Genomic DNA, 18,648 nt, shown 5'->3' with positions numbered 1-18,648 from the left:
TGGTTATGCTTTAATTGTTTTGTGTATTATTTGGATAATAGCAACGATTTCTACCGCCACCAGGGAGGTTATGTATTCACCGATGTCACTGTCTGGGTGTCTGTTCCAGTTTGTTTTTATATCTAGTATCTTTGTTGAGAATTGATAATAAAATACGCGACAACTTGGTAACGAAAGTTTGGCACAAGTTTTTTTTAGATCCAGCTATAGGGGGCATCCCATTTTTCGTATTCCCACCATGCATTTCGGTGGAACACGGTGGAACACTTTTTTTGTGTGGAGAACTCTATCTTGTATTTCTAGTATCTTTGTATTAGCTTACATTTCTTGCCATTTAACAGGCACACAAGCAAATATCGGTCATTTTCAGTTATATTAAAACAGAGCATATTTGAGATTAAGTTTTCCTCTCTTGTATTAATTTGCAGTGTGCCCTGCCAACTGGAGACCTGGTGATGATACTATTAAGCCAACTGTTAACCAGAGTAAAGATTTCTTCAAGAAGCAATAGTAGAAAAGCCAAATTCGAGCCATTTTCCAGATACAGTTTGTTGTTTCATGTAGTTTCATATTATGGTGATTGACAGTAAATGTTGTTTGTCCTACATTGTCCTAGACTCAAGTAGCTCCTTGTGTTGTATAAAAGAATCTCTTGTGTAGATATCTGTTTTAAAAACATTTCCATTGCATTTAAGCCACTATTACACTCTCAAGAGTCTAAAGGAATACAGAAATAAAAACAGTGCTATTGATGATTGTAGTACAGTATGTATATACCATAGGCCTCTGTTAGAATTGGTTGATAGGCTTTAGCTGCTGTCGTCTTAGAACTGTTAAAAGAAGTATTATAAATGAGTGTAATTCTGTTTGAAAAGTTGATTGAGGAGTGATTTCAAATTTTATTACTGTACATTTACTTTTTTTATTTAATTTTTATAGTTATTGTTGTATCATTATTATTGTGAGGCATATTGTATTTCCAAACTTAACATACACTTTACACCTATCGTAATATTTTTAAATATTTATAGTTTATATGAAAAATACAATATTTATGAGCCATTTGTTACGAAAAAAAACTTAAATCCTTAAATTGAGCTCCAGTATTTTATTATAACATTCCGAAAATAAACATATGAATCTTAAAGTTAATATGAAGATGGTGCATACATTTGAAGAACTGCCAATGCAATATTATAAAATGAGTTTATAGATCTCCATGTTCAGAATGTGCATAGCTCTGTATAAAAATGTGCTGATGTTATTATTCCATGTGCATTGAAATGGGTTACATTGGCCATAGTACTATGTGCACTAACTAGCCACAATAGTGTGCTAAAGCCAGGCACTCAATACGCCTGTGGTCGTCGGCTGATACAATTCTATGAAGAATGCGATGTTACGATGATTGCACAATGGATTGTTTTCAATAACAATCTGTTAAGACTGCCACTGACAATAAGCAGACGGCATCTTCTTTTTGTCTAGCGCTTACAGGGATCGAAGTTGGATTCAAATGTCTTGTGACCTTCATATGATGCAGAGAAGTGCTCGGAATTATGTTGTATGCCTTTACCACTGACATTCATGTAGAGTTTGAAGTGTTTATCCAGAAAGATGTGTAATGAAAAACGCCAAACTTATTTTCCAGACCATTTTATCGATGTGCACATGTTGTTTAACTGCACATGCACAATTATGTTTTGCACTGAGTTTCATGTGGCTATAGTTATTTGTAGAATACATATAGCGTAAACGTCAGTGTACCCACTGAGTTTCATGTGGCTATAGTTATTTGTAGAATACATACAGCGTGAAAGTCAGTGTATTTTGTGTTGGTACAGAATGACAGATTTAATAGAATTTTAAAAGTTTAGATTGTAGCTGACAGATAGACTTGGCCAAAGCTAAAATTTTATTTTACAAAAACAAGTGACATATGCCTATATATGGCCATAACATGACCATAATATAAGAACATTATGACTATATATAGGCATATACAACAGTTTTAATAAAATTTGAGTTTGGAGAGAGCTTTAATAGGCCTCTTGAAATGTGTAGGCTCAGCTCTAGCTGAAAACATGTGGAGAAAATCCGGGCATGTTATGAGCTGTCACAAGGTGCTGACCACCAACTGACTTGAAAGCAACTTAGGCGACATTTTTTTATACCTTGTTTCGCGAACCCGCTGCCCTCAAATATTGATAATTTAGAATAAAAATAAAATTTCATTTTTTAAGAATTAGCACACCCACCGCTGCAAAAAACTGGAAATTCAAGTTTTTTATTTTTATTACACCCGTTGCTGCCTTAACATATTTCTTCCTATTTATGTAAATTTAAAGCTTTTACCATCCCATTACTACACTTTTTACATCCAACATTTTATTTTTGTTTTATCCTCCGTTGAGATGTTTTTGGCAAAGCTATTTGCTAAACAAAAAACAAAGAATTTTATTTTTATTTTCCACCCTGTCTCTTTAAACAAATAAGTTCTCGAAACAAGGAATAAAAAAAGGTTCACCTTACTGTACTTAAATGTTCTTAGAAATGTTTCACAGCCTTGGATTATGATAATGTAATGTAATAATTGTTATGCACATAATGCCCAGTGTATTCCTAATCAAAAGTTCTAAAACTTCTCTCAGATAGACTAGACAAAAAAGGATTGTCTCTTTTGGTAATGGTAGCAAGATGTATGATTTGTTGGAACCTGTAAGAGTTGTAAAATTAAAATGTTTGCTGCAGTAGATGACATGCTTTTCCCTTGTTTTCATGAAACATTGTTGAGATATTTATAGCACAAAAAGCTTTTTTCAATGAAAATTTTGTATAATTTTTTTAACCCCAGGGTCCTGGGTTCAATTGCTGTCACAGCAAACATCTTTTCACGAGTCAAAACAACTGCACTACCTAAGCCTCATAAAGAGGCTTGGTTTATAAAGCATCATTCCATCCTGGAAGTGGTGATTGTACTTGCTGTTCGTTGTGAGGAAAATAATAAATAAAAAAATTGTCTGTTGTGCAGTGTTTACAACTCTGCATTTTGATTGGTCAATTAAGATAACTTAAATTTTATAACACATTCAAACACACATGATGTGTATATTTACATGGTGTTGATTATTTGCTGGGGCTAATGCAGGTGGGGTGCAGATGGTGCGATTGCATCCCCACTAAATTGTATTGTAAGATTTTTAAGGTACGAGAGTGCAATTTCCAGGAACCAAGGCCCATATTCTCATAAATTACGCACCTCAGCTAAGGTGCTTAGACTCTTACAGCCAAATCCTCATCAATTCAGTTGAATATCTTAATAAACATGTTGCAGGGGTCTCAAGTCTCCTGGGAATTCCTACTAATTCATGGTGTTTGCATGTTTTTACTATATTATTAATTTTCTCTCTGAAGTCAACTGCCAATGTGTATCAAATCACCTGCACAGCAATTATACAATTAGATGTGTTAAACATTAAATGGCTTCTCCCAACTTTGGAACCCCTGATGTTGTTTAATAAAAAAGAAAAGCTCCCAAAATCAAACTAAATGACAAATCGAATATCCAAATGTAACATTTTTTAATTCAAAACTCAAAACTGCTGAAGAAATGCATAGTTTTACATAGATATCTTTGGCAAGGTTTGATAAAACATACTGTAGGTTCTATTTTAGGCAAAAACACTTTCACAAAAAACTTCCAATTGTTTCCTTTAATCCACCGGTTAAAATAACACAGCACAATGATTTTCTGCATATTATGACACAGAAAACATGAAATAACAGAAATTATATTAATATTTACACGGTATAGTTGTATATTGTATAATGAATACTACAAAATGAAAGCATAATATACAAAGACAAGTATTTCATAATAATTAAGAAAGCTTTTGGCAATTGCTTATTTATAACACAAACATGATGTATAAACATGGTATGGTAGGTTTGTAGGCCTACTATATAGTTGAACTTGCCAAAGTCGAATCCAAAATGGCATTAAAAAAATTGTTCTACTTAGATAAAATTCCACTTATAGATGGTTAATTAAGTGAAAACACAACAATTTGGTATGTAAAATAAGATCAACTTAAAAATTATTTGATTTAAGCAAAGTCGACCTAGGCAAGTTTAACTATAACCAAATCAAGAACTAGCACCGTGGCCCTGAATTTTTTGTTCACAAAAATGTAAATTTTCAAAAAGTAGCTCAGCCAAAATGCAACTTCAATTCAAGAACTCTATCAAAAAAGGAAAACGTAGATGCATTGGTGAGAGGAAGTCTTTGAAACTGCCAACGTAGGGTTGGAAGGTGTGCTATAGACCGTACTACAGGAACTGATGAATTCTATAAATAGCTACCAGTCTTTATAAATGCAGACTAACTATTACAACACATCTTTATTGCATCAAATCATCTAGTCATTTTGTGGAAGCTTATAGTGTTCTCATATTTCATAAATATATTCAAATTTCTTATAAAATGTAATGAGTGTCAATGACACTATCAATATAACGGATGAAAGACAAAACAGTAGCGGGACAGTGGTCATTTCCTATGCATTAAGAATAGAATACAGTATACTTTTTGTCAACCGAAATCAATACTCTTAATTCTAATAAAACGTCCAACAAAATAAATGTAATAAGTGACATTAATGAAAATAATAAAGAAGATAATAAAATAATAATGGAGTGGTTTTTAATAATTTAATTGAATTCTATTTAATTCACAGACATTTATTCAATCAATGTAAAGTGCATATGGGGAAGTTTAATTTGTTCAAAAACATGGTCTCTTTAAGAAATTTAAACACTAATGTTTAACCGGCTTAGGTTCATTTGGTTACGGGGAAGGGGTTTTGATTACTTATAGTTAGATTGTGTTATTTTGGCGACAGACATTCAGGATTCAGATCCATTGTGGTCCATAGAATTATTTTCTATGCTAGAGACAGTGGCATGGGATTGTTATTTTCAGACATCTGAGGTGATATATCTATCAACTAGTGGTGGAATTGGGTAGGGTTACTACCATCTGTCAAAAGAATGACCGACCACCTGTCAGTAAAGATTTCTTTCTTACCCAATTTGCTATTTAAAATAAAATTTGAGAAGTTCCTTAGCATTTGCCAATTACAAGTTTACATCTGAAATCAATCCAATGAATCTTTGCAGAAAATCTTTGTACAACCTTTCTTTGCTGGCAACAAACTGCCAGCTTATTGGAAGCTGAAGTCTGAGACTCCATCCAGATCGATAGCTCTTGGGGAATTTGTTGGCACACTTGGAGTGTTGACAACCACTTCATCTTGAAATTTGACACTTCTTGGCCTCTTTGCCAGTGTTTGTGTTTCTTGTTTGGTCTGAAATGAGTCTGGAGTAATAGAAAGCCCATCGACTTTATTAATAATCATATCCACTTCATTTTTATTTACATCTAATTCAACTTCTGCTTTGGTGTTTGAAAGAGCAAATGATTCTTTGGTTTCTGTACTTTTTATTGCATTATTGGCTTCAATAAGCTCCTCCGTCGATTCCTCTATGATGCACCCATGTGAAAATTTGCTTGAACCATGATGAAATTGTGCACCAGGTTCCAGATCTGACAATGAGTCACTGGTACTCATCTGGACTGATGGAAGACTAACATTGATTATAGTGGAAGGCATCAGCTGATGTGGAGCCCCTGACAAAGCAGCAGACACTGCCATTTTGGCCTCTAGCGTGCATGTGCAGCTGTGATGCTCATGATCTAATATGTCATCATTTCCATTTGCCATCATGGAATCTAAGCTTTCCATACTGTTACCATGTGAAAGTTTTCCAATTGATTCATCCAATTCATCATCAGAATAATCAGGATGTTTTTCTGGTAAAGACAATTTCAAATGGAAATCTGGAGAGCTTTCTTGCTTTTTCAGTGGCACTCCTGAGGGCAGTCTTATCTGTTGGGAAATGGACACAAATTCTTTTTCTCGATCTTGCATCCCATTGCTGATGCTTGACACACCACTGCGTAGAAGATGACCTTGCTTAGCTAACTGTTGGTGCTGTGTTGTGGCACTTTGACTCTGTCTTTCCTCATGTGAATAACTGCATTTTGAACTACTGGACCTCTGAACTCTGTTACTGCCAACGCTAGATGCTGGACGACTCTGTAGGTTTGGATTTGATCCTTGGGCAATGAGGTTCACATAACTTGATGCTGCAGCGAATCCTGACGGGGTCATAGGCACTCCTGGTGCAGCCAATGAGGCTAGATTTTCCTTACTGAGGCTGTAATACGATGTTGAAGATGTACTTCGCAGAACATTTTGACTTGACTTCTTTAGTTCACATTTAGTTTCATATTTATGTTCTTTGGATTCTTCTTTTTTATCCTCATGGGGCTTTTGTCCAGCTGTTATACGTTGCCGCAAAATTTCATGATAATCTTCTGAAGTCAAAGAGTCAGCATCATCATCATGTTGATCAACAGTAACCACGGTGATGTGGTTATTTAGACTTTCCATTCCATTGAAGGTGCGTTTGTTTTTAGTACGCGAGCGCACACGATATGAGTTTGGTTTAATAAGCCCAGCCCGAGGTCTATCATCTGATACTAGTTTTTGGAAAACAACAGGATGTCTTTCAGATGTGTCCTGAAATTATAAATAAATATACATAAAAATCAAATTAAACCCATGTAATGCAGCATCAGAGGTTACCAATTTCCAAAGCAATGTTAGAAAACATTTCACTTTTCATTAACAAACTTTCTTTAAAATCCTTAAATCACAAATTAAATTCTTACCTTTTTCACTTTAGCTGGTTGTAGTACTGTTGGTTCTAAAATTTTAACAGAAGATCGAGTGATTTGGTCTTCCCAACTAAGAGGTAAACGATCTTCCAGTGACTTCACCAGACCAGGGGTGATGTTAGGGATTGGCGAATCAGACTGTCGTGTTGGAAATTTATCTTGACTGAAATTGTGGTAAAACAAGAAAAGATATAAACAAATCAAAATTCAATTTTAAATGTATAAAACATTTAGTGTTAACGGTGAAGTGTTCAATAGATAGTAGTTTATGCTTTAGGATTGTGTTGGTTTGAAAATATGGATGAACAGAGGAGTACTGTATGTGGGAATTAAAGAAAATGACTAATATATATACAACAATCATTATCTAAAGTAATGTTCACAATTAGCTTAATTTTGACAAAGACGAAGAACAACATAAATAGATATGTTGCTTGATTAACTTCTTGTAGTTTAACAACAATTTGGCTAACCATCATTTGTTACGTGTCTATGGCCATTCAAATGGATGATTATAGTGTGAAAATAGGTGAAATTTTTACATGTGTATGAACTGTTTGATTAAATATAATACTGCTGCTTAATGATTCTGCAGTACAGGGAACTTACCACATGTTTATAGTTAGTTTCATTAAACAAATGTCCAAACATGGCTTTAGTCACATCACCAACTCATAAAATGAAATATTTTAAGAACTATTACAAGTAGTAGAAATTTCACAGTACCCACCTTTCTTCTGATTTCCACTTTTTGACTTTCATGTCATCTGACTGCAGTTTGCCATTGATGCACACCTGTACCTTGTTGCCATTGGTAACCTGATTGACAACCACACTGCCAACTTGTCCTTCAATATTGTAGTATTCATCCACATCCTTGCCTATAAGATATATCAATCAATTATCTGTCAATCTTATCTTTTATGATTATTATATTTGAAAAAAAAAGTACTCCACCTTCTTACTCGTCATTTCTGACAGAAATTCCTGTACAATATATATTACTGCAGTTACCGCCTCTAAACATGATATATCCTGTATTTGAAACAAGTATTTTAGGATTTTTTTTAATGCTGATGATATTCAGCAGGAATCGTTACTACCTCTTGCCATACAAACTCAAACTGTCTTTATACAGATTCCATTTAGAGTTTTTAAAGTCAAACTCCTGCACCCTGAGCCATAAATGGAGACCTGTGGCTGTTTTTGCCCTCCAAGAAAAGTATGTCTTAGTGACTGTTGAGGGGAAGGTGTTTATGGTCACCCAGCAGCAAGAAAAACCAATAGCTGAACAAAAGGCGGATGAGCTCCTCGGAGTCAACGGCCAGCCATTAATTAGTTTAAGGAATAGGAGTAGTTTAGTCACATTGTTATTATGATTTATTTTTTGATTATTGTTATTTGCTTTTTTGCAGTTGGCCTATATTGTTTTTCTGTAAAGCGCATAGGGGCAATGTGCAATATGCGCTATATAAATATAACATTATTATTATTATTAAAGGGAACCCCTCCCATAGCCTACAGTGCTACATGTACCAACTTCGATGGATGCTGTATGTCCCAAATACAGCAACTAGCCAAGTACGGCAATTTTCAAAATTGAGAAAATATTGTACAGTACTATAACGCTTTTCTATCAGTATCTGTCCCAGATTTGGTATAAGGCATACTAACACAACACAAATTCAAATGGTTAAAGAATATCATACCGGTACCAAGAAAAGCATCTAGCACTCCGCCTTCCTCTGATCCACCACCAGCAAAGCTAAGCCACTGTCCTGAAAACATGTCATATCGTGGTAGCTCTAGACTCTTTACCCTTTTTCGTGGTGTCTTTACATCATGAGGTTTATCCTCGTCCACCCAGCTGTTACGTAATTCCTTTGCTACTTTGCGAATATCAATGTCTCTGAACCCTCCAGTATTTTTATTTTCAACACGCACATACATATTTTTCTTTGCTGGCTTTTTAGCAACTGTTCTTATTCTTGGTCCTATTAGAAAATGATTTATACAAAATATTATGATAATATTAATGACAACACAGTCATAATAATAATAATAATAATAATAATAACAATAGTAATAATAATAATAATAATAATAATAAATAAAAACAAAAAATATTATAGAAATAATATAGGACTATGGAAGTTCGTACTAGGCACCCCACCCTAACCGTAACTATGAGCTACCGGCAATACTGGAGGAGGTGTTGTCAAATGTCAATTCAATTTCACGCTTGAATGGTCATGTGGCAAGTGGATGAAGTCAACTATGCCTAACTGTTACGTGCCAAATTGTTGTGTTTTCCATTACCTTTTAACAATCTGTAAGTCAAATTTTATCTACGTCAAACAATTTTTCAATGTCATTTTGGATTTGACAAGGCAAGTTCAACTGTACATCAGTTTCCCTGAAGAAATTGCTAAGATAGTAATGAAAGCTTGGAAGTAAGCTATTATATTTCACAAAAATTCCAATAAATATAACAACCAATTGAAAGAAATAGTATAAATAAACAGAATATTCTTTAGAAAATTTATCTTGAGCAAATGCTCCATGTAACTTATTGAAAGGTACAGTATGTTAAAAATTTAAAACCTTAACCCAATAAACATACAGTATCTTTTTATTCACCTGTTGAAAATGGTCTAACCGACACAGAGGGCGCCATGACGATATTCATTGTGTTCAGTTGACTGGCTGTTGCTGGTCTTTCGTTGCACTTCAATGACTTTTTCTTCACTTTATTTTGAGAGAAAGGAGTGCTACGCCACTCATCAAGTTGACAGCTTCTAATGAATGAAAAGGAAAAATAAATAAATGAAAATGTGTAAAAAATAAAATTACTATGGTAAATTAAATCTATGCCAAATGCAAGTCAAACTTAATTTAAGAGACAGCTGCTAGCTCAGTCAGCTGAACTGGTGGCAGTAACTGTTGGCAGTAAACCGTGGAGATCTCTTTGTCCCCAGTTCAATTCTCATCGCTGCTCTCCTTGTGTTTCAGCTAGAGGGCTAAAATGCAAGTTTTGATATCCCACCGTCTTTCGGATGAGACGTTTAAACCACTGGTGCAAAATGACCCATGTGCACGTAAAGAACGCAGTACACTCATCGGAAAAGAGTACAGGATTGTCTCCCGGTGTACTGCCCAATCACCACCAGAAGGAGCCCACTGGAACTAAGTCTTCTTCAGACTTTCGTGGGTCATGGTGTTCTCATTGAGAAAAAAATCCATCCATCTGTTTGGCACTGTGGATATGGTTTGCTTCCCTAAACTTGAAGTAATGTTTTCAATCCTTTGGTGTGCATTTTGCTTGTTTTCTTGAGCAAGGCACTTTATCTGCATTACTTCACTCCTGCAGGAAGCCTTTACAATATCCGAAAAATAAAAATAATTACATAAAAACCTTTCTGGGCTTACGATTAAGGCCAAATATAAAAAAAAATGATTGTGTTGCCCAAGCCCGGCCAACTCAAAATGTACGCACTTGTGGTTCGGCATTTTAGTTTTTTGTTTGTTTTTTAATGAGCTAAAAAGGCTGGAAAAGGCCTAGGCCTATCTTGCTGGACGGTAGGCGATGCGACAAGGTTATGCGATTGTTTTGCTCTTTAATATTCATTTAAAATTGGTCTTTGTTGTATTTTTGTGCATTTTCTACTTTTTAGGCATAAACATACACTGTAGGTTAAAAAAAAACTTTTCCTACAAGAAAAACAAATTTCGTTTACTTTGTATATGACAATAAATTGAACTTGAGCTAGAATAATAATAATAATAATAATAATAATAATAATAATAATAATAATAATAATGTAATAATAATTTAATAAATTGACAATCAATCATTCACTCAATCAACATTCTACAATGATTTTATACCGCAAAACCCACGCACTTCTTTTCATTAACCAAAAACAAAACAAAAATGAAAGGTTTAATGATGGCAATAAAGAGACTTAAACTAACTTCTACTTACCGGTATATTTATTATATTCATGATGTAGGTAGCAACATATCAACTTTAAAAAGCTCCTCAAAATGCATTACTGTTGTAAATATTAAGGTTATGAAATTCAACTGATCGTATGAGTAATACATTTCATTACTTTAATTTCTGATTAATGTATAATAATGGTATAAAAACATATAATCACTTGACAATTCAGCAGTATGAAGTTCAGCACATGCACATACTTTGTACACCATGATAGCAAATATTAAATTGTAATACATCTACTGTGTCTTTGATTCATTTATAATATTCTGATCATGAATATCTCAATAATAAAAAGAAAGTGCAATGTACAGTAGATTGGGTCCATTCAGGGATTAAAAAAAAAAAGAAGAAATCTTTGTTCATTTTTTTGTGTAATTCTCCACTTAAAAAAAAAAGAAAAACACTGATACAGTGAGGAAAGACAATGATCTGAACCCAATACCACATCATTATCGTAAATATTGTACTAAGAAAATTACCATAATAATGAAATCATTACAGTAAAACAAAATTGTCAAAAAGAAAGTAGCAACTAACAAGTATTATCAGACTGTAAGTATATGTACGTATTGTACCAATGTAAAAAAGTATGTAAATGTATACAGTAGGTGCTACTTAATGTATTCAGAACACCATTCCGCAACAAATGGGTCGCGACCCAATGTTTGGGTCACAGAAATGATTTGATGGGTCGCATCTTCAGATCTTGGGAAAAACATGTTTTCCTTGTTGCTTACTACGAATGACAACAAACAAATTCCAATAGCAATCGAAAAGTATAAGAGCATGGCATATGCCTCAGTTCTACTTTTTTTAATGCATGTGTATCAATATTTTCATGTTAGTATACAGTGCACCCACTACTTGAAGACCACTTTTCTAAGAACCAATTATAACAATCATCAATCATTTAAAAGTTAACTCTCTATTTGTAGACTGAACCACGAGACCACCCCAAATTTTCAGGTCCCAAAGGTGATCTCGAATTAGAGGACAAACTGTACTATCAAAGCATTTGCATTTGACTTTTAAAGTGTTTTCATGAATTCATTCTTATTGTTTACTGAGGTGGGGTGGAAACATGTGTCTTTATAGCTTAAGTGGTTGTACTTTGATAATAAAACTTCAAACACATCTTTACATGTTAATTATGTTTATAAGAATGTCTAACACTAACAAATATAATACTGTCACAAAAATTTAAAAAACACTTTAAGATTTTAGTTTTACATTGTTCATTTAAATGTGTTTGGCTTTCGCCTGAAAATTATAATGAGAACATATTTTTCTTGTCAATTTGTTTTTATAGTCTTTGCATGTTGGCAGAGCTTGAGACTCTAAAATGAAAACATATAATTTGGAATGAGTTTCAAACTAAATTGAAAGTATAGGCTATACAGCAACATATTTGATAATTCCTCCATGACATTATTAACTTAAAACTTAGGTTTTGATGGGTCGCGTCTTAGCACCAGAAATGTAAATTTGGGTCGTGGGCTAAAAATGTTGCTGAACAGGAATTTAGATTTCAACAAATCCGAGCAGATCCTAAACTCAAGAGCTATTATGATAACTAGGCATACAGTCTTGACCATTATGTAAGTCACAAAGAGCATAAGATTGTTCTCCAAAAGTGATTCAGATTGTTCAGGTGGCAAGACATCTGTTGGGTTGCTTATACTTCCTACAATATCTTGGCCTCCTCCAATTGTACTCGTCTCATACATCACCGCATTGCCATTGATTTTTATCATCATCGTATCTGACCCCATAGCATCATTCAATCTGACCGTACATGTAATATTTTCTCCATCCATCTTGTTACTAACATTGTGAATCGTCAGAGTGTTTGACATATTTGCTTCTTCAACAGATGTATGTAAAAGTCTGCTTGTTGTACTCCAATTAAAAAGATAGATGACTTTCATAACACTTCGTTGTCTGTTGTCTGTAGGATGTGTACCATTTTGAAATTCTATTTCGCCTATCATAATACTTCGATCAGTTGATGCCCGTCTTTTCAACTTCTGGTTGCCATCCTTTACCGTGCAGGTTAAAGTTGCTGGTTGGTTATAGAAGAAACGAGATCGGCTGATTTTAACACCCAGCCGTCTTCTGACAACGACAGTAAATGTACATGTCCAAATTCCTTCCTCTGTGTTCATCACACAGGAATATTCTTTTCCAGCATCAGAAAGAGTGGGAATAAAATTCATAATACTTGTGGTTCTGTATTTACCCAATGAGTTAACAGATAATGAGTTACTCTGCCAATACAAATGAAGAAGCGAAGGATACCTGTATGTCTCACAGACTAATGTGACATTATCACCGACATAATACTCTGATGGAGATGCAGTGCATGTGGGGTCAGAGGGTACTGGCAACACAACTAGCTCCATAGAATGAGACTGGGAATCCGTCTTTCCATCTGAGTAATCACATCTATAAACACCGCTATCTGACTTGGTTAAGTTTTCGAAAATCACTTCAGAACTTCTGCCAATGTTTGAAGATTTCAAACCGATTTCATTTTTTGTCCAATTAATCTTGTTTGTGAGGTCATCAGTTGAGAAATCCACTACTCCGAGTTGGAAATCACAATAGAACCTGAAAGATTCACCTACAACACCGTAGGATGTGTTGTTCTTAGGGTAGCAATCCATATTAAATCCAAAAGCCACAGTGTACAAACTGTTCCAGCAAAGAAGAAGTTTAATAGACAGTTTCATGATAAGCACTGAAAGGATCATCATTTATAAACTCAAAAGACAGAGACACTTGTAGCACTGTATCATTTGTAAAAAATATACTCTATGGTCTGAAGAATATGCTCTTAATCACATTTGAACAATATGCACAATAAACTTGGAAGGCTTCTGTTTTAGAGAATCCTTTGAAAAGATTGGGTGACCTCAAAATAAGTGCAGCAGATTTAATGATGACAGTTTTCAGAAGACCGATGTGAATAGTTTTACCAATAGCATTTTTATAATAGCTTCTTTCGATACTATCATCCGCTAGTTATCGAGATAACACATGATCCATTCAAATTTTAAATGTGACTACAGCACAGGTACTTATATTTCTTTCAATTTCAATCCAATTGTTCGCTATATTTATGGCCCTTTGATCAAGTTTCTATGCACATTATTAGTCATTATTACATCTAATTTTTAGAAAATAATGTCTTGTTAATTATCTTTTGTTTCTTTTCCAGAAAATAATTAGAGTAGCTAAAATTTACAGGATGTTCATTCAAGATATGCACTACTATTTATTTATTACCTGAGTTTATTATGAAATGTATTCTTGATTTGTGTGCGTTGATTGCGAATAATATGCTGAGCCGTCATATCATTCACCGCTCTCGCTTCTTCAAATTCCAGCGACATCATTGTTGAAAACAATTTATGGCTGGACTTGGGTGGAACTATCTGGTGTCGTTTATCAACATCACCTAACGTACGATTATGAAATCGCTGGTGAAAAAACAATTGAAAAGTTAACAATTTTCATCATGTTAAGTGTGTTAATTTTTTTGTGCATTAATATTGGGAAATAATTTCAAACATTTATTTAAACAATGAATTCCTCATTTTATTTTTTTTTTAAAGCACACAAGTTCCAAATAAATGCGACGATACTGAATTAAATGAAAGAAAAATCTATTTTGAATGTTAAACTGAAATGAATTGAACATTGATATGATTTTCAAATTGTTTTTTGCTCAATCAATAATTACAGTAACTGTGATTCTTGAATTTGTTATTGAAATTCTCACCAGTATTGTTAATTAATAATTGGATTAATTTCAGCTATGAAAAGACATAAAAATAATTAACAGTGATTTAGATATCAAGTGAATAGTTTAAATTATTATACAAACAATGAATGTTTATGGGAATGAATATCAATGGGAAGAATATCTTTAATGAGTTGGAAGGAGGCAGATACAAAACATTCGTTCTATAACACACCTTAAATAAATCCTTGTCATCATAATCCAAAAAAAACAGTCAGTTCATCAGTTCTAATTTTGCAACAATGATATTGTTAAAATACCAAATATTATTTGATATTTTACCTTTCTTCATAATGGAACAGTCCATCTTCTTTCAAACAATGAAAACATTAGGTGGAGGCATGCAATTGAACAAAATGAATGGGAACAAAAAATGCACTGATGAAACTAAATTTTAGGTGCATTATAAAAATTATACAGTATTACACATTAGTTACATACGGTAGTGTCATGGTCTACCGACAGTAGTATTTGCAATATCTCATCTGAATTTACCTTTCCATGTTCTCTTGAATATTGCTTGCCTTTTAGGTGTACATAGTCCAATGTCAGTAACGATTTTTCTGCAGACATATTCTCCTACACATCACTGTAGCCAGGTACAATGACAAGAATCTATTCCCACAACAAAGTTTTCACTGACTGTACATGCTCCATGATCTATAGATCTGTTAAATTAAATAATCCATTATAATTACAAAAAAATAAATAAAACAAATGATGTCTACTGATGTGCAAATCACTGAAAACACTAAATTCGGGAGACGAGAGACCGTGACAGGTGATACTTAGCAGGTGCCCAAACCACTAAAATTTTTCCTTTATGTCTTTTTACGTGCAGACAGACACCGTTGTAGCCTGGGTTCCAGGCCCTAGTTTTGGGTTACTCATACTTTATTGCACTTCAATATTGCGCGCCATACCTAATTTAATTGGTGTCCCATACTCAATTTTTTTTTTTTTTTTTCAGATTAGGGCCTGGGCAAACGCTGCCTGATTATTCATACATACGATTTTCCATATCAAATTCGATGTGGGATATCATATGCATGACTGATTTTGTAAATCAGGTGATTGGCTTACTTCATGTATATTAATTACTGTAATCTTGGTAAATTTTCAAAATTGAAGATACGGATGTCTCGACTAGGACTGAGTTCAAGTTAGGTGTTCAATTTATTGTCACATACAAAGTAAATGAAATTTGTTTTCCAAGGTTCACAATAAAAACACTGTCATACTAAAATACAATACAAATGATATAATATAAAATAGGTTAACCTATGCGTAAAATGATATAAAACATTAAAAATATGAAAACCGATAAGGCCATATAAAAAAAAACAACAGCTGATCGTCCTAGTTTTTTCACAAAAGGAAGAAAGAGGCTCTTTTTATTTTTTATTTTTTTATTTTCTAAGACGAGTTACCGTATTTATTTGAAACGCCACCCTCACCCTCAAAACACTAAATCAGAAGACGAAGACGCTTTGTACCGTAAGACTCCGAATCCAGTTTTTTTATGTTTCGCGGCACTATCTTTAACAAAGAGTATTCAAACAGTGGATGGGCTAAATTCTAAATTAATCCAGCCGTTTATAAAAATGTCGTAAGCCATTAACAAAGTGTGTATTCTAAAATGGACACACAACGGCAGCGTCGATATTTTTATTAAAATATATGACCTCTTAAATGCTGAGAGGTCAATAATGAACAACGATAGCTGGAGGATCAGCAGGAGGTATCGATGCACCACGAAAACGGAACTCCTAGGCCTAGATTGGCCTAGATTTTGGTAAAAATTACGAACAAATAGTTATTTTACAATATTTGTGCCAAAATATTAATTAATAAATAAATCGATGCGGCCTAAAAATAGAATGCGGGCGGGGATGATCAACTGCTTTTTTTTTTATATGGCCTAACAGAGCTAGACCAGCTCCCTTCTGCCTAACTACTTGAATTAAAACAGTTAGTACATAGTTCTGGCCTGCTGACTGACTATGGACTGATTAAACCCTAGTACTTACAGAACCCTAGTGCTACTCGCTAGCTACACAGATTTAGCCTGGGTAGAATATTGCTAGAAAGTTAGGCCTACTGTAATATTATGTAAGAACTTAAAAATAGGCCAAGCCTCTACTAGGCCTACTACTACTAAACTCCTGGGCCATCCTCTCCTGGAAAGTGATGTTGTGTTTGTAATGCCAATGGTATGCCATCTAGCCTAAGCTTAATTGTTCTTTCCATTGCCCACACTAGTCTTACTAGGATCAATTCTAAATATTATAGGCCCAGTTAAGGCCCGTCTTATTATAGGGAGGACTATTTTTTAGTCATGCCTAACTAGTCGACGTGAGTGACTCAGTTTTGTGGCTCCGAAAATGTCAACATTGTGATTGGTTGAAATTGTTCATTTTGGTCCGCCCATCTATCAAAATACGGAATATAAGATTACGTAATTTGTTTGTCATCCTGGTTCCTGCATTCAGTGTTTTACAAGTCGCATATTCCGTCTCTAAATTAACTTTCTTGTTGCTGTCGAGAATGAGAGAAATAGTAAAAAATAAGAGACTTGTGGCAAGTCTAACACCGTTGGTAAATTTGGCACACAAATAAAATTTGGAACAAAAATACAAAATTATATGTACCTGTATTGAAAAAGCTGTTTCTTACTGTATTTTAAATCTAAAATAGAAAAAAATCTGGATACTGGAGACAGCAAGGAAATTTGAGTCAAACCAAGAGAGTTGGATTTTCTGTTTTCTATGAAGCCTAAAAGCAGTCCCTCCAAGACAGATTTGGCTGAACTAATTGTTAACCCAAGCTAGGCATATGGAACACTTTGTTGCTTCTGAGTTGCCATGCCCCCACACACGCCATTGCATAGGAACAGAGCCCAGAGAATTGCACATGGTATGCTAAATTTGGGCACTGTTGTCCGATACACTAACTTTTCCTGTGGGTTCGCACAAAATTTGAAAGTAAATATTATCTACTTTCAAATGATACTAAACTCCATCACCTCAAATATTTGGAATACCCACTTTTCAACAGAAAATGCACGGTGCACACATGCATATGGTCACACATTCAAGATAGGCCTGAGCCAACGTGCATAAATCGAGGAAAAATTTTTATTAAATAATTCTGTAAATATTCAACCAATTTTTGTCATCTAATTTGTAGATTACTCACATCAATACGTTCTTTCCATTGCATTAATGTGAAACTATAGGCCAAATTGAAGTCAATTCAAATTGAATTGAAGGAATATAATTTTTTTGTGTGCTCTCCTCCTGGGTTGGTATTTTTCAGCCAATTAACCCAATGGAAAGAGTTCAACCGCTTAATTAGCGGCGAAAGCAAATAAATGCGAAAAAATCACGGTCTCCAATAATAAGTAGGCCTAGGCTAGGCCTACATTATAGTATTATAGTACTATAGGTCCCCTAGACTTATGCTTGCTCTCCTCTAGCTAGGGCCAGGCCGGGCCTCGGCTAGGCCTGGCTACTAGCTGGGCCCTCGCCCTAGCTAGGTAGGCCTACCGCTTCCCTCTTATTACCTAATAATTAGCGCCTGCCCTACCCCTAGGCTAGGCTTACTTACCACAATAGGCCTAAGGCTCTAGGCCCTAGCCTAGGCTAGTACGTAGTACTAGGCTAGTAGTAGTAAGTAGGGCCTAGGCCTAGGCCTACTATTACTAGCTAGGCCTAGGCCCTAGGCTAGGCCTAGGTCTACCGCCTGGGCTGGCCCATCTAGGCCTAGCCTAGCCTAGGGAAAGAAAATGACGTCAATGTACCGGATAATAACTTACGCACGGGAACTGAGCCACCTTCCATTCTTAAGCAAATGATAAATAAAGAAATTTAATTTGGCTAAGCACCACAGACGATGGAGAGGTATCAACAAAGTAAAGTTGCAGAAAGCCTATAATTATTTAATTGTTGTCAACAACAACGTCAAACAAATCCATAATATAAAATAGGGGTTGCTAATCCTCACTCTGTACCACTGTGGCGTTTACCAATATAC

General features: G+C 34.6%; 2 protein-coding genes across 7 annotated transcripts in view; one reads left to right on the top strand and one right to left on the bottom strand.

The window, feature by feature from the left end:
• Window positions 1-2,756, top strand: part of LOC117110668 (peroxiredoxin-1-like) — a 20,958-nt gene extending 18,202 nt beyond the window's left edge. For both annotated transcript variants that reach the window (XM_033253433.1, XM_033253434.1), the window contains exon 7: window positions 429-2,756. In XM_033253433.1, the coding sequence (XP_033109324.1) occupies window positions 429-511 (83 nt within the window). In that variant the 3' untranslated portion in view covers window positions 512-2,756. The remainder of the gene's footprint in view (window positions 1-428) is intronic.
• Window positions 2,757-3,562: 806 nt separating this feature from the next.
• LOC117110667 lies at window positions 3,563-18,570 on the bottom strand. Of its 5 annotated transcripts, XM_033253429.1 has the most exons (9): window positions 18,431-18,515; window positions 17,072-17,151; window positions 15,109-15,281; window positions 14,097-14,290; window positions 9,443-9,600; window positions 8,512-8,796; window positions 7,533-7,683; window positions 6,797-6,965; window positions 3,563-6,644 (listed from the first exon to the last, which is right to left on the bottom strand). In XM_033253429.1, the coding sequence occupies exons 3-9, from the start codon at window positions 15,184-15,186 to the stop codon at window positions 5,223-5,225; spliced, it is 2,457 nt and encodes an 818-aa protein (XP_033109320.1). In that variant the 5' UTR covers window positions 15,187-15,281; window positions 17,072-17,151; window positions 18,431-18,515; the 3' UTR covers window positions 3,563-5,222. The 5 variants fall into 5 exon arrangements, with proteins under 5 accessions (XP_033109320.1, XP_033109318.1, XP_033109321.1 ...); XM_033253427.1 differs by lacking the exon at window positions 17,072-17,151 and having other exon boundaries at window positions 18,431-18,570; XM_033253430.1 differs by lacking the exon at window positions 17,072-17,151 and having other exon boundaries at window positions 8,518-8,796; window positions 18,431-18,570.
• Between the last annotated feature and the right edge of the window lie 78 nt (window positions 18,571-18,648).

This window comes from Anneissia japonica, unplaced genomic scaffold (assembly GCF_011630105.1).
Source record: "Anneissia japonica isolate Jap-2015-1 unplaced genomic scaffold, ASM1163010v1 scaffold287587_len645178_cov120, whole genome shotgun sequence".
NCBI classification, from domain to species: domain Eukaryota; kingdom Metazoa; phylum Echinodermata; class Crinoidea; order Comatulida; family Comatulidae; genus Anneissia; species Anneissia japonica.
The sequence above is the reverse complement of the archived record's forward strand: the minus strand, read 5'-3'. Positions and strand labels throughout refer to the sequence as shown.